Source organism: Anomaloglossus baeobatrachus, chromosome 3 (genome assembly GCF_048569485.1).
Source record: "Anomaloglossus baeobatrachus isolate aAnoBae1 chromosome 3, aAnoBae1.hap1, whole genome shotgun sequence".
Classification (NCBI taxonomy): Eukaryota; Metazoa; Chordata; class Amphibia; order Anura; family Aromobatidae; genus Anomaloglossus; species Anomaloglossus baeobatrachus.
The window spans coordinates 316,038,611-316,052,227 of NC_134355.1; the positions used below are offsets into that span (position 1 = coordinate 316,038,611).

At 40.5% G+C, this 13,617-nt stretch overlaps 1 protein-coding gene across 1 annotated transcript; it reads right to left on the reverse strand.

Moving 5' to 3' along the window:
* Nucleotides 1–152: 152 nt before the first annotated feature.
* Nucleotides 153–12,663, reverse strand: CALHM4 (calcium homeostasis modulator family member 4). The gene is made up of 2 exons (XM_075340032.1): nucleotides 12,002–12,663; nucleotides 153–2,964 (listed from the first exon to the last, which is right to left on the reverse strand). Exons 1-2 carry the CDS (start codon nucleotides 12,560–12,562, stop codon nucleotides 2,542–2,544), a joined length of 984 nt encoding a protein of 327 aa, XP_075196147.1. The 5' UTR covers nucleotides 12,563–12,663; the 3' UTR covers nucleotides 153–2,541.
* Between the last annotated feature and the right edge of the window lie 954 nt (nucleotides 12,664–13,617).

Genomic DNA, 13,617 nt, shown 5'->3' on the forward strand with positions numbered 1-13,617 from the left:
TTTTTATATTGCTTTTTCCAATACTTATAATGCTTTTGTTCTTGTGTTCATAGAACTGTGTGAGGGCTGGTGTTTTGCTTCTGAGCTGAAGGTTTTATTGCTACAAATTTTGGGTACATATTTTAGATTGCATTTCCTTATGGAGGTGTTGTAACAAAAAAAAAAAACAATTCTGGCATTTTGATTTTTTTTTTGTTTTTACAGCTTTTACATATTCATTTTATATTTTTATAGATTAAACGTTTACAGGCACAGCGGTATCAAAAATGTTTCTTTTTTTATATACTGTATATATTTTTAAAACATTAAATGTTTTACTTTTTTAGGCCCTTTAGAGGACTTATACCTGCTGATTGTCAGATCACTTATGATATAAATGGTTCTGTAGTATATAGTGTAAATCGCAGTCCTACTTCACAGGAGTACCAAGATGACAGCTATGGGGCACCTTCAGCCGGCTCTATTTCTCATGTTGCTGCATGTAAAAGCAGCAATCAAATGGTTAATAGTTGCAAATGGAGCTCAGCTCTGCCCTCTGCTGTTAGACACAGATGACTGCTATATAACAGAGCCATCATCTAACATGTGTGCAGGGAGCTCAGCCCTGGATCCTATATTATTAGCTGTGTATAGAGGTGTTACTGGTCATTGTAATCCTGCCTCTGATGATAGGGAACCTTTCTGTAAACTCTTCCTGGCAGGGCAGGAAGTACAAGTTTCTAAAAGCCCCAGTGGCCTTAGGTCAAATTGCAAGATTATTATATTTTAAGAAATACATATAACAGAAAAATCTGATTTAAAAGGTTGTCCACTACTTTGACATTGATGGCCTATCCTTAAGATACGTCATCAATGTCTGATCGGCCAGGGTACAACATGCCTCACCTCCACCGATCAGCTGTTCTTGGTCTTGGCGGCAGCAGCAAGAGGTCAGAAATGCTTAGTTTCGGCACTGCTCCGTCTACTGATCGCGGCTGGGTACTGCACATCCGCCTCGTATTGATTAGAATAGGAGGCGGATGTGCAGTACTTGGCCGTAGCCACTATCAAAAAATGGGGCAGCGCCGGAACTGAGCATTTCCGGCCTCTTGCTGCTGCCACCAGGACCGAGAACAACTGATTGGCGTGTCGGGCACTGGCCGATCAGACATTGATGACCTATCCTAAAGGGGGCTTTACACGCAACGACATTGCTAACGAGATGTTGTTGGGGTCACGGAATTTGTGACGCACATCCGGCCTCGTTAGCGACGTCGTTGCGTGTGACACGTACGAGCGACCGCTAACGATGCAAAATACTCACCAAATCGTTGATCGTTGACACGTCGTCCATTTGTCAAATGTCGTTCCTTGTTCTGGACGCAGGTTGTTCGTCGTTCCTGAGGCAGCACACATCGCTACGTGTGACACCGCAGGAACGAAGAACAACACCGTACCTGCGTCCTCCGGAAACAAGGTAGGTGTGACTTCCATGCGGCTGGTCTCCGCCCCTCCGCTTCAATTGGACGCATGCCATATGACATCACTGTGACGCCGCACGAACCGCCCCCTTAGAAAAGAGGCTGTTCGCCGGCCACAGCGATGTCGCTAGGAAGGTAAGTATGTGTGACGGCGCCTACACGACGCGACCGACAGCGATTTGTCCATGACGCACAAAAGACGGGGGCGAGTGCTTTCACGAGCGACATCGCTAGCGATGTTGCTGCGTGTAAAGCTGCCTTAAGGATAGGCCATCAATATCAAAGTAGTGGATAACCCCTTTAAGTAATAAGTCCTCTTTTAATTCTAGCTTCATAGTGGTGTTAAAATAAAAAAGAAAGTGAAAAAGGCTAACAATAATGCTGCAAAGTCGCTGCTGTAAGAATATTGTTCATTATTGTAATGGCGGGAGGTTTTATCTTATCACCAAAGTAAATATTCAATAGAAGATGATGTTAAAGTGATGGATGCATCTGCCCCTCTTAGGCGTCTACATTTAGTGAAGAAGAGCTGCACTTGCACAGACACCTGAATCTATAGCAGTCTGTAGTCCCATAAGCCAACCACAGTATGCCTGTTGTCAGTGGAGATGGGCTTGTATGTGGATTCTGATATCGTTACCTGACCATCCAATATAGAGAGAAAGCTTTGTAGGTGTCAGTGAGTATTTCAGCTAACAGAATCTTAGGAAATTGATATTACTGTATTCCTAGAACACTGTACCTCAAAGGTGAGACTACTTGTAAAGAAAACAGAAGAGGCCAGTCATATCTCTTTCTCTCCCTCATGATTAGGTTCAGATCAGCATCATTAGGTGAAGGTAAATTACATTTTTAATTTATAGTCGTAAGACCTGGTTGGTGATATGTAAATATCATACAAGTAACGTGTGATGAGATTAAAACATTTTTATTGCTTGAAGCCAATCATTTCTGTTCACAGTCTCTTCACGTGGGAAATGATTTACATACAACCATGCCCCTATCCATGCAAACGTCCAGGAAACTATACTAATTGACTCACTGAGCCACTCTTCGACCAATATAGTAAACTATAAGAATTTTAGGAAATTCCAGCTGGGGAAGTCGTATCTACAGGGACTTGTCCTACATCAATAGGAATGACTTTCCCATCGGATGGTTCCTCATCTGCCCATGCATGAAGGAGACTGTAATGACAATAGTCCTGATTGACTACCTTTAACAGGTCAAGGCCAGAGATTGTCGTCCAGTCCATACGTGAAGGAATGCGAATTTCAGAAATATTTTTACTACCAGGCGAGAACCCAAAAAACTTCTTGATGTTCTGCATTGCATACACTTTTGAGTGCTTATCTGCTGCCTGCTCAAACAGGGTCTGTTCATTGGTGACGTAGCTGGTCCAGTACCTCAAATGCAGGTAAGTAAGAGGAGAACAACACCTAGCGACACACAGGGTCATGAAGAAGAGGATAGCCACAAATGCTATCAGGAGCCATCCACTGACCTGGAAGAAATCACAAGAAAGAACAAGTAAATATATAATTCTTCATTAAATAGCCTGGAAATATCTGAGATATAATGTACAGCACATTAAGTGAAATAGGATAAAGTTACCATTTAAAGTATGCATTTACTTGACTGTTACAAGAAATGTATTTGCATGCAACCATCATGGTAGGGGCCTGGCTCTCTGAAACTCATTGATCAGTGTTTGTATACTTTATTAAATTTTAAGGGGTTTACAATAACAGGGGAGGGGGTAATTGAAGTATTTAAAATGCATTCTTAAAAATATTGTTGAAATAACATAGAAGGGGAAGAGGAAGGGAATAAAGGGTAGGCTAAAAGTGGGTGGGAAGGGGTATTGGAGGGGAAGTGGGAATGGAAGGAGTTAGGGAATATAAAGGGGAGGAGAAAGGGAAGGAGGAAGACGTTGAGGTAATTCGTTAAGTTTCAAAGTCAAGCAAGATTATAAACTCATATTGATCAGTGTTTGAAGCGGGCCACATGGGCTCCTGCAAGCTCCAAATCCACTTTACTATGTACAGTATACTGCTTGGTACTGCACCTGCAATACTTTTAGTGACGTCTATGCTTTGTACAATTCGAGTGATCCAGTCAAACAGTTGATCGGTGATGGTTCCAGGTGTTGATCTTCCACCAAACCATTGATTGTTTCTTATATAAGTCTAATATTGATGTAAGTATTATTGTATGACAAGAATCTGCATAACTAATCATATGCTAAATAGTTGCAAGTCAAATTTAATTATGAGATAGCCAAGATGATTGTCTATAAAATGATGGTAATCTCACAATCAAAGCTGTAGTGGATGGTGAGATATGGAGCCTGAAAGTCAAAAGTTCAAAACATTGTTACCCTTTTGCTCGTCAGTGTATGTCCAAAATGACAATCTGACCCATTATACTGAATGGTTTCATTGGGGGTTACAGCTGAATAACAATTTTTTCTAGATTTAGATAGAGAACCTGGTGTAGTGCTCAGTGTAGAGCAGCGGTTAAATGGAAACCTATGTAAACCTAACCTGAAAAGCAAAAAGAAGACAGTCTCACTGCTCTAAATTACAATATGGCATATAAGTCAGCAAATTCAAGATCATCTTCTGTGATGCTCAACCTTAGGAATATATAGTCTATGAATAGCAGAACTCCAGAAGACACTAACAGGCACTGAGTCACTACTAATAGGGGACACTCACCACTAACAAGGATCACTCACCACTAACAAGGGGCTCTCACCACTAACAAGGGGCACTCACCAATAACATGGAGCACTTGCCACTAACAAGGAGCACTTGCCACTAAGATGGGACCATCAAAACTAAGAAGGAGCACTCACCAGTAACAAGGGGCACGCACCACTAACAAGGAGCACTTGCCACTAAGAAGTGACACTCGGCACTAACAGGGGTACTCACCAGTAATAAGGGACAATCATCACTAAAAATGGTCACTCACTACTTGATGTAAAATCCTTTTTTTCACTTTATTGTGATATATCAGGGAATATAGAGATAAATTGATTTACAGCTGTTTCGCGTGAAAACTTCTCTAATCTAAGCCATCTAAATGTGAACCAAGACTAACCTAAATTGTAATGCTTCTATGGGGTGTTTCAATTAGAGGTAATGGGTGTTTCAAAGCCGTACAAATCGATAATAATATATGTTACACACCTCTTGTACAGCAAACAAAGTCACACAGTCTAAAGATTTCAAGATGTAACATATTTTCCTTTACTTTCTCTGGTTTGTGGCCTAATTTGGAGGCATTGCCTACACTCCCTAACGTTTCATGTATTATTCATACCAACTTAACAGGTCTCAGGGCAACAAGATCACAGAAATGAAGCCATGATAGTGATCACACCTGAACAATTTACTTTGAACTTAGACTTCTTATTCTTGTTAGAAATAGATTAAGTATACATGTCAATACTTCTCCACTCAGACGTTCACATAAAAGCAGTTATCCATTCTGAAAAACAATTAAAACCAAAATAAACTATATTTACCTCTTCTTTCCCCAGACAATCCATCACATCTATCCATATGCCTTATTTGGCTAGATGGATACCATACCATATACAGTTAGGTCCAGAAATATTTGGACAGTGACACAATTTTGGCGAGTTGGGCTCTGCATGCCACCACATTGGATTTGAAATGAAACCTCTACAACAGAATTCAAGTGCAGATTGTAACGTTTAATTTGAAGGTTTGAACAAAAATATCTGATAGAAATTGTAGGAATTGTACACATTTCTTTACAAACACTCCACATTTTAGGAGGTCAAAAGTAATTGGACAAATAAACCAAACCCAAACAAAATATTTTTATTTTCAATATTTTGTTGCGAATCCTTTGGAGGCAATCACTGCCTTAAGTCTGGAACCCATGGACATCACCAAACGCTGGGTTTCCTCCTTCTTAATGCTTTGCCAGGCCTTTACAGCCGCAGCCTTCAGGTCTTGCTTGTTTGTGGGTCTTTCCGTCTTAAGTCTGGATTTGAGCAGGTGAAATGCATGCTCAATTGGGTTAAGATCTGGTGATTGACTTGGCCATTGCAGAATGTTCCACTTTTTTGCACTCATGAACTCCTGGGTAGCTTTGGCTGTATGCTTGGGATCATTGTCCATCTGTACTATGAAGCGCCGTCCGATCAACTTTGCGGCATTTGGCTGAATCTGGGCTGAAAGTATATCCCGGTACACTTCAGAATTCATCCGGCTACTCTTGTCTGCTGTTATGTCATCAATAAACACAATTGACCCAGTGCCATTGAAAGCCATGCATGCCCATGCCATCACGTTGCCTCCACCATGTTTTACAGAGGATGTGGTGTGCCTTGGATCATGTGCCGTTCCCTTTCTTCTCCAAACTTTTTTCTTCCCATCATTCTGGTACAGGTTGATCTTGGTCTCATCTGTCCATAGAATACTTTTCCAGAACTGAGCTGGCTTCATGAGGTGTTTTTCAGCAAATTTAACTCTGGCCTGTCTATTTTTGGAATTGATGAATGGTTTGCATCTAGATGTGAACCCTTTGTATTTACTTTCATGGAGTCTTCTCTTTACTGTTGACTTAGAGACAGATACACCTACTTCACTGAGAGTGTTCTGGACTTCAGTTGATGTTGTGAACGGGTTCTTCTTCACCAAAGAACGTATGCGGCGATCATCCACCACTGTTGTCATCCGTGGACGCCCAGGCCTTTTTGAGTTCCCAAGCTCACCAGTCAATTCCTTTTTTCTCAGAATGTACCCGACTGTTGATTTTGCTACTCCAAGCATGTCTGCTATCTCTCTGATGGATTTTTTCTTTTTTTTCAGCCTCAGGATGTTTTGCTTCACCTCAATTGAGAGTTCCTTAGACCGCATGTTGTCTGGTCACAGCAATAGCTTCCAAATGCAAAACCACACACCTGTAATCAACCCCAGACCTTTTAATTACTTCATTGATTACAGGTTAACGAGGGAGACGCCTTCAGAGTTAATTGCAGCCCTTAGAGTCCCTTGTCCAATTACTTTTGGTCCCTTGAAAAAGAGGAGGCTATGCATTACAGAGCTATGATTCCTAAACCCTTTCTCCGATTTGGATGTGAAAACTCTCATATTGCAGCTGGGAGTGTGCACTTTCAGCCCATATTATATATATAATTGTATTTCTGAACATGTTTTTGTAAACAGCTAAAATAACAAAACTTGTGTCACTGTCCAAATATTTCTGGACCTAACTGTATATAGATGAATACCATACCATACCATGGATACCTGTGCTTAGGACCCTCTCCACTAACCAAAGTGGTGATGAGCCTCCAAGAAAATGCACCACCTACTTTGGAAGATTACATGAAGCCATGAATTGCATGTTCATCCATTTTTCCTAATGGGCACCATGTAATATTACATTTCCCCTGTAGAGTCAGACCCAAATTTTTACTTTCTGCATTAAAAAGGGACAGGGTCAAATCAAATATGGGATCACATGTTACATTTTGGTCTACCATCTTGTGTATGTGACATATTAGGCGGCAATTAGTGTGGCCTATGTTGGTGGAAAAAGAATGATCTGCATGTATTGTTCTCACAGGGAAATAAGTCACTACAGGAGGTTTGTGAAATAGAAAAGTACTTTTTAAATATGCTAGAGGTTATCTTAGGTAAAATTGTATGCAGAGTTTGTTAGGAATAGCTTTTGTCATAATGAGCGTTCAGACAACTATTTAAAAGTATTAAAAGTATATGGCCATCGTAAATACAGTATGAAACATAAAGCAGCCAGATAATCACTATAAGTAGGGTGCAGTGTATTCACTATCGTGCACTCATATTTATGAGTATGTTAGAGCAATCATTTTAACTAGAGATGAGTGGACCTGTAGAAGTTTGGGTTCGGCGGGTTCAGCCGAACATTAGATATAGTTCAGTCCTGGACCCAAACTTGACAAGAACTTCATTGGAAGTCATTGATTGAGCAGTTCAGCTCTCTGCCCACATGCAGCCAGCAATAAACACAGCATTTCCGGTGGAGGGAGGGCGGTTTTTTATTTATTTTTATTTTATGCACACACTAAATCCGATAATGCAGTCTTTACCCCCAGTGCAAAGCATTCAAACACTGAAGGCAGCTCGCACTGGGCCAAGCACCAAGCATACCCGAGCACAGCGATGCTCAATCAAGTAGTCAGCATACGTAAATCACCCAAACTCCGAACTCAACCACTGATTTTTTGCAAAAAAGTCTGTGTTGGGTTCGAACACAAAACTTTACTGTTGGGGTCCACTCAGCTCTAATTTTAACTAAATATTTCGGAGTGTTTTTTTTGCTGTTTTGGCTAATAGGTGAGTGAATTTTTTTCCTGTTATATGCTGATTTCGTATTGGACAGCATATTTAGGTAACAGATCTACTTTAAAACTTTATTACTTTAATCACATCAAGCCTGATTCATCATCACATTTCAGCAAGTTTTTTTGGCATGAATACCTCTGAATTAGTGACTTTTTGATTTGCTACAAATCCAACAATTTCTACATTTCTTCAAGTTGTCTTTTGTGGCTTAGTTCATTTTTTACATTAATGTGGCTCTTCCAGATATTTTAGCCAAATTCATAAAATGTGACTTTTTTTTAAAAAGAATTGCAAAATGTGACAATTTTTCTGCATGCCCCTATCTCTGGAGGGATTTTATGTCTGTCAGATATTTTAGCACATTTTTTGTGGCCAGTTAAATACAGAAAAAAAGACAATTTAAGGCTTTGAGCAGAATTCATCAATTGCATGCGCCAAGTGATGAATTTGGAGTAAACAAGGTAAATGTAAACAACAATTCAAAAAAGAAAAGTGACTTAAAATTATTAATGAGAAGATGTGCTGGAGTTTATTATTGAGAAGAGGACCTGGAGCTCATTAATGAGAAGATGGGCTGGAGTTTATTAATGAGAAGAGGACCTGGAGCTCCTTAATGAGAAGATGGTCTGGAGTTTATTAATGAGAAGAGGATCTGCAGCTCCTTAATGAGAAGATGGGCTGGAGTTTATTAATGAGAAGAGGACCTGGAGCTCATTAATGAGAAGATGGGCTGGAGTTTATTAATGAGAAGAGGATCTGCAGCTCCTTAATGAGAAGATGGGCTGGAGTTTATTAATGAGAAGAGGACCTGGAGCTCCTTAATGAGAAGATGGTCTGGAGTTTATTAATGAGAAGAGGACCTGGAGCTCATTAATGAGAAGATGGGCTGGAGTTTATTAATGTGAAGATGGGCTGGAGTTCATTAATGAGAAGATTGGATAGAGTTCATTAATGAGACGATGGGCTGGAGTTCATTAATGAGACGATGGGCTGTAGCTCATTAATGAGAAGATGGGCTGGAGCTCATTAATGAGAAGATGAGCTGGATCTCATTAATGAGAAGATGGGCTAGAGTTCATTAATGAGACGATGGGCTGGAGTTCATTAATGAGACGATGGGCTGTAGCTCATTAATGAGAAGATGGGCTGGAGCTCATTAATGAGAAGATGAGCTGGATCTCATTAATGAGAAGATGGGCTAGAGTTCATTAATGAGAAGATGAGCTGGATTTCATTAATGAGAAGATGGGCTAGAGTTCATTAATGAGAAGATGGGCTGGAGCTCATTAATGAGAAGATGGGCTGGATCTCATTAATGAGAAGATGGGCTAGAGTTCATTAATGAAAAGATGAGCTAGAGTTCATTAATGAAAAGATGGGCTAGGGTTCATTAATGAGAAGATGAGCTGGAGCTCATTAATGTGAAGATGGGTTGGAGTTCATTAATGAGACGATGGGCGGAGTTTTTTTAATGAGAAGATAAGCTGAAGTTCATTTAATGATAAGATGGGCTGGATTAATTTAATGAGAAGATGGGCTGGAGTTCATTAATAAGAAGATGGCTGCAGTTCATTAATGAATCAATGAGCAGACTTTCCTGACTCATGAATCAAGAGTGTGAAACAAGTGGCACATACCTTGTGTGTGTGATTCTTCTTCACTCCCTGCTGGCTTAAAGGGAACATGTTAGGTTCCCAATGCACTCATAACCACAGGCATACCTGTCGGTTGTCACCGTTTCCATTTCCAATGCCGGGTTGTGGCTCAGTGCGCATGATCAGACTTCCCAGCACTTTCAGTCATGCGCACTAAACCTCTCTGAAGCTGGGATGCGTACACCCGGCTTCATAGTGGTCTAGTAGAAATACTTTTTCTCAAGCTCTCTTAATGTATGCTCGTATATGCTGGAACAGTTAGTCAGGGATTAGAAATATGCACCCAGAACTGGTTCTGGACGCATAGGGGACCTAATAGGTTCCCTTTATGATTTGTGGCCCAAAAAACACCGCCAACGCTTGTTATGTATTTGATGAGCAGTTGTCATCATGCCCTCGTCTCACTTCCACCCATTTTGGAAAAAATTGTGCATACATGATGAGAAAATGCCAAAAGTTGCATAATTTTAATGCAGTCACCAGTTGTACCAAAATTTAACAACTTTACAAAGCTTTTTACACCAGAATCCTGGCATAAAATCTTTGAAGAATAGGCCCAAATACTATCACCCTGCATCTATGGATGTGTAAACACTTGCTGCCATCCTGGGTTGGGTTCATACATACCTGTTTTTCTTGATTTTTGACTGCATTAATTACAGTGACTCATCAATAAGGTACATCACCTCAGGTACTATAATGATGGCGTGTCACATACACAGTATTGTAAAATCAATCGCTATACTCTAAACGTACATTTCACCAAAGAGGTGTACTGCTGTATTTTGACCACCCTTCCTCTGACTCACAGTGTTTTCCCTTAGGGCATCTGTACTCATTTTGGAACTCACATGCTTCTACTATATATTTATGGCATATCCCCTTTAATATACAGTTTAAGAATCTATAAATGAATTTGGGAGGGGGGTGGGAGCCTGGATCAGTTACTATTTTGAGTTTTGTTCAACCTTGATAGAAAATATAAAAGATTAGTTTTACACCGATTTATTGTGTTTTTGGGTGGGCAGCAGAAAAGAGCCAACATACTCCAAGATTTTGATGCCAAAAACGAGTGTGAAAGTAACGCGACCAATAGACAGTGTTATGTTATTATCTATCCACAGTATCTGTGTATTACCCTTAGACTGATATTCTGTTTCAGCCATTTGTAGATACTTTTATCAGTTATTGCTGAGGTTTTTGTATATCTTCACTGACCAATTACCATACCTGCATAGTGTCAATCAACCCATGTATCAAGTGACAAACTTAGCTCAGCTACATATACCGTATATAGTTGCACAAAAACCATCTTCCTATTTATGTCCTAACTTGTAACTTCTGTAATGTTATGTAATCCAGAGGTCAGTTATTCCCTGCTTGCATTGTATGACATAGTACTGTTCACACTCTAAGGCACACTGGACTTTTCCACCAAATTTCTGTGAAAATCTGCAGCAAAATCTGTATGTGTAACATCCACAGTAAGGCTGTGTTCACACGCAGTATTTTTTTTTTGTTTTGTTTTTTTTTGCTGCTTTTTTATTAAAATTAAAAGCTGCTTCTTACAGTACCAGCAAAAAAATGAAATTTCAGAAATCTCATGCATAAAATTGCTTTTTTTCTTAACTAAATTGGAAAACTGCTGTGTTTTTGAAAGGAGCAGCATGTCACTTCTTTCAGCGTTTTTGGCAGTATTTTTCACCTATAGGAAGCAAGAGTGAAAAACGTTACAAAAAACGCAGCAGACATTTTTGCAGCATTTTCACGGCATTTTTTTTTAAACCGTTTTAAGTGAATAAAACTAAACTTATTAATCATGTACTATAGAATAAGCAAACATAATCCAAACCCCAAAAACACTGCAAAAAAACCACAAAAACTCCAAAAAACTGGCATTTTAAAGCAGCAGGTTTTGGCTGGAGAAACAAACAGCAGAAGCACTGGTGTGAACATAGGCTTAGCTACACATTTTTTTGCAGCATTTTTTTTTACAATACCTGCAAAAGCTGTAAGATTTCAGAAATCTCAGGCAAGCTCATGTGGTTTTTTTTCTGTGACTGAATTGGAAATCTGCAGTATGTCAATTCTTTCAGTATTTTTCCAATGTTTTTTCACTCATAGAAAACAATGAGAAGTGAAAAAACGCTAAAAAAAAACCCGCAACCAACATTTTTGCAGTGTTTTTAGTGAGTAAATGTAACTTTATTACACATACTGTAGACAAAGGACACATGTAATCTGCACCCAAAAATGGCTCCAAAAAATAAGCAAAAATGCACAAACATGCAATTGTTTAACTCAGCTGCAGAGAAAAAACATAACACTGCAAAACTTAGCAAAAATGCTGCGTGTGAGCATCGCCTAAATGGGTTTCAGACTAGCCAGGCAGATTTTGCTATAGATTTACTGCAGATTTGAAAAGCGTGAAAATCCACAACAGAAAAATGTTTGTCCAGTATTGGCATCCCCTGGCAGAAATGAAGACTGGCACCAGACAATCCACTTATACCTGTGATTGGTACTTGAGCTCCAGTAACACTTCCCCTCTGACCCTGGACAAATTGCTTGGAACCAGCTGGGCACAGGGAAATTGTGCCAGGGTGAACTTCCTGACGTCAGCACTCATATTCCTTAAGATACCATAGCGATCCACACTGGCAAATTCGCTGACCGCACAGGCATAGTAGGACCCATTTAGCAGAGTGACTGCCAGCCAAGTGACTGGCGCTACCAGAGCTCTGCCAATGATATTGCCCAGCACGAAGCAGATCAGTTTATACTTCATGAGGAGGCTCTGCCGGCTTCTCTCCTGGATGCTGAAGTCGTAGGTTGAGCCTGTGAATAATCTCCATGTATTGTCATTGAATATGAAGCCCACAATCAGCAGGATCAATGCTGGTACTCCCAGGAATGCCAGTCCATACCTCAGATTTTCTGTGGGGCTACACGGGCAGCTAAAGGCGAAAAAAGAGAAGAGCTGCTGCCCTCCCACTGTCAGTAGGGCCACTATAGCATTGAAGATAATGGATTCTTTGCTTTTGAGGAAGGATATAAGGGAGGCTAAAGACATGTTTGCAGCGTTCTGAGGACTCCTCTGTCCTGTGTCCCAATGTTATGTGATCTGTCTGCCTTCCCTGGGTGTGCCCTACACACGTCCTGCCCTGCAAACCAATTCCTGTACCTATTGTGTGTGGGATCTGTGTATACTACTACAGATATCACCACTCCTACCCCATCTTTTAAATACACCCCTTGCTATTTACTGACTACACCCATACGAGCCCTCCTCCATCCGATGAAACTACATACACCTCCTATACTCTGAAATCTGTACGGAGACAAATATAATAAACTAGGCTTAGATAGTGTCAGAACTTTCAGAGATGAGTGAAGCTGCTATGGCCCATCCCAAGTCTATTGGTCTGCAGCCTGTGGCTCGCCAGCTGTTGCTAAAGTACAACTCCTAGCATGTCCTGAGATCCACATTCTAGTCTGGTGTGCCCACGAATGAAGCACTCGAATGAAGGGGTTTTTCATTAAATCTGTATATTAGTGTCTTGTGTGAGTGTATTAGTATACTCGTCTACTGCAGCCTTCGCTGGGATCCAACACCTTTCTGCTCTTCTTCTGAGTGGCTTCGTGACTCTGCAGACCCTCTTGGTCACACTGCACTCTGTGTGATCAAGAAGTAGCTTTTACAGTGTCAATTTATGACGATCTTTTTCTGACGCTCAATATATTTAAGAGTAAATGCCACTTCTGGGTTAGACAGAGCGTAGTGTGACCTGACGAGTCTGAAGAGCAGTGACGTCACTCAAAAGAGGAGCAGAATGGCGCTGGATCCAGCAGAAAGAGGCAGTAAGGCTACTTTCACACATCAGTTTTCTGTATTCAGGCACAGTCCTTTTTTTTGCCGTATCCAACGTTTCCGTTTTTGTTGTGCAAACCGGAGCAAACCGGACCTACCGGATCCGTTTTTAAGCGGATCCGTTTAGGACGGATCCGTTAAAAAACGGATCCGGTAGGTCCGGTTTGCATCCGTTTTGCATCCGTTATGTCCGTTTTTTGACGGATCCGTTTTTTAAACACTAAACAAACAATTAACGAGTTCCGTCTTCTGATTGG

Excerpts from the sequence above, each read along its gene's own strand:
- CALHM4 (XM_075340032.1), bottom strand. The coding sequence starts at position 12,562 with ATGTCTTTAGCCTCCCTTATATCCTTCCTCAAAAGCAAAGAATCCATT. Across the intron at positions 2,965-12,001 it reads AGCTCAAGTACCAATCACAG|GTCAGTGGATGGCTCCTGAT; the intron begins GTATAAGTGGAT and ends GATTTCTTCCAG.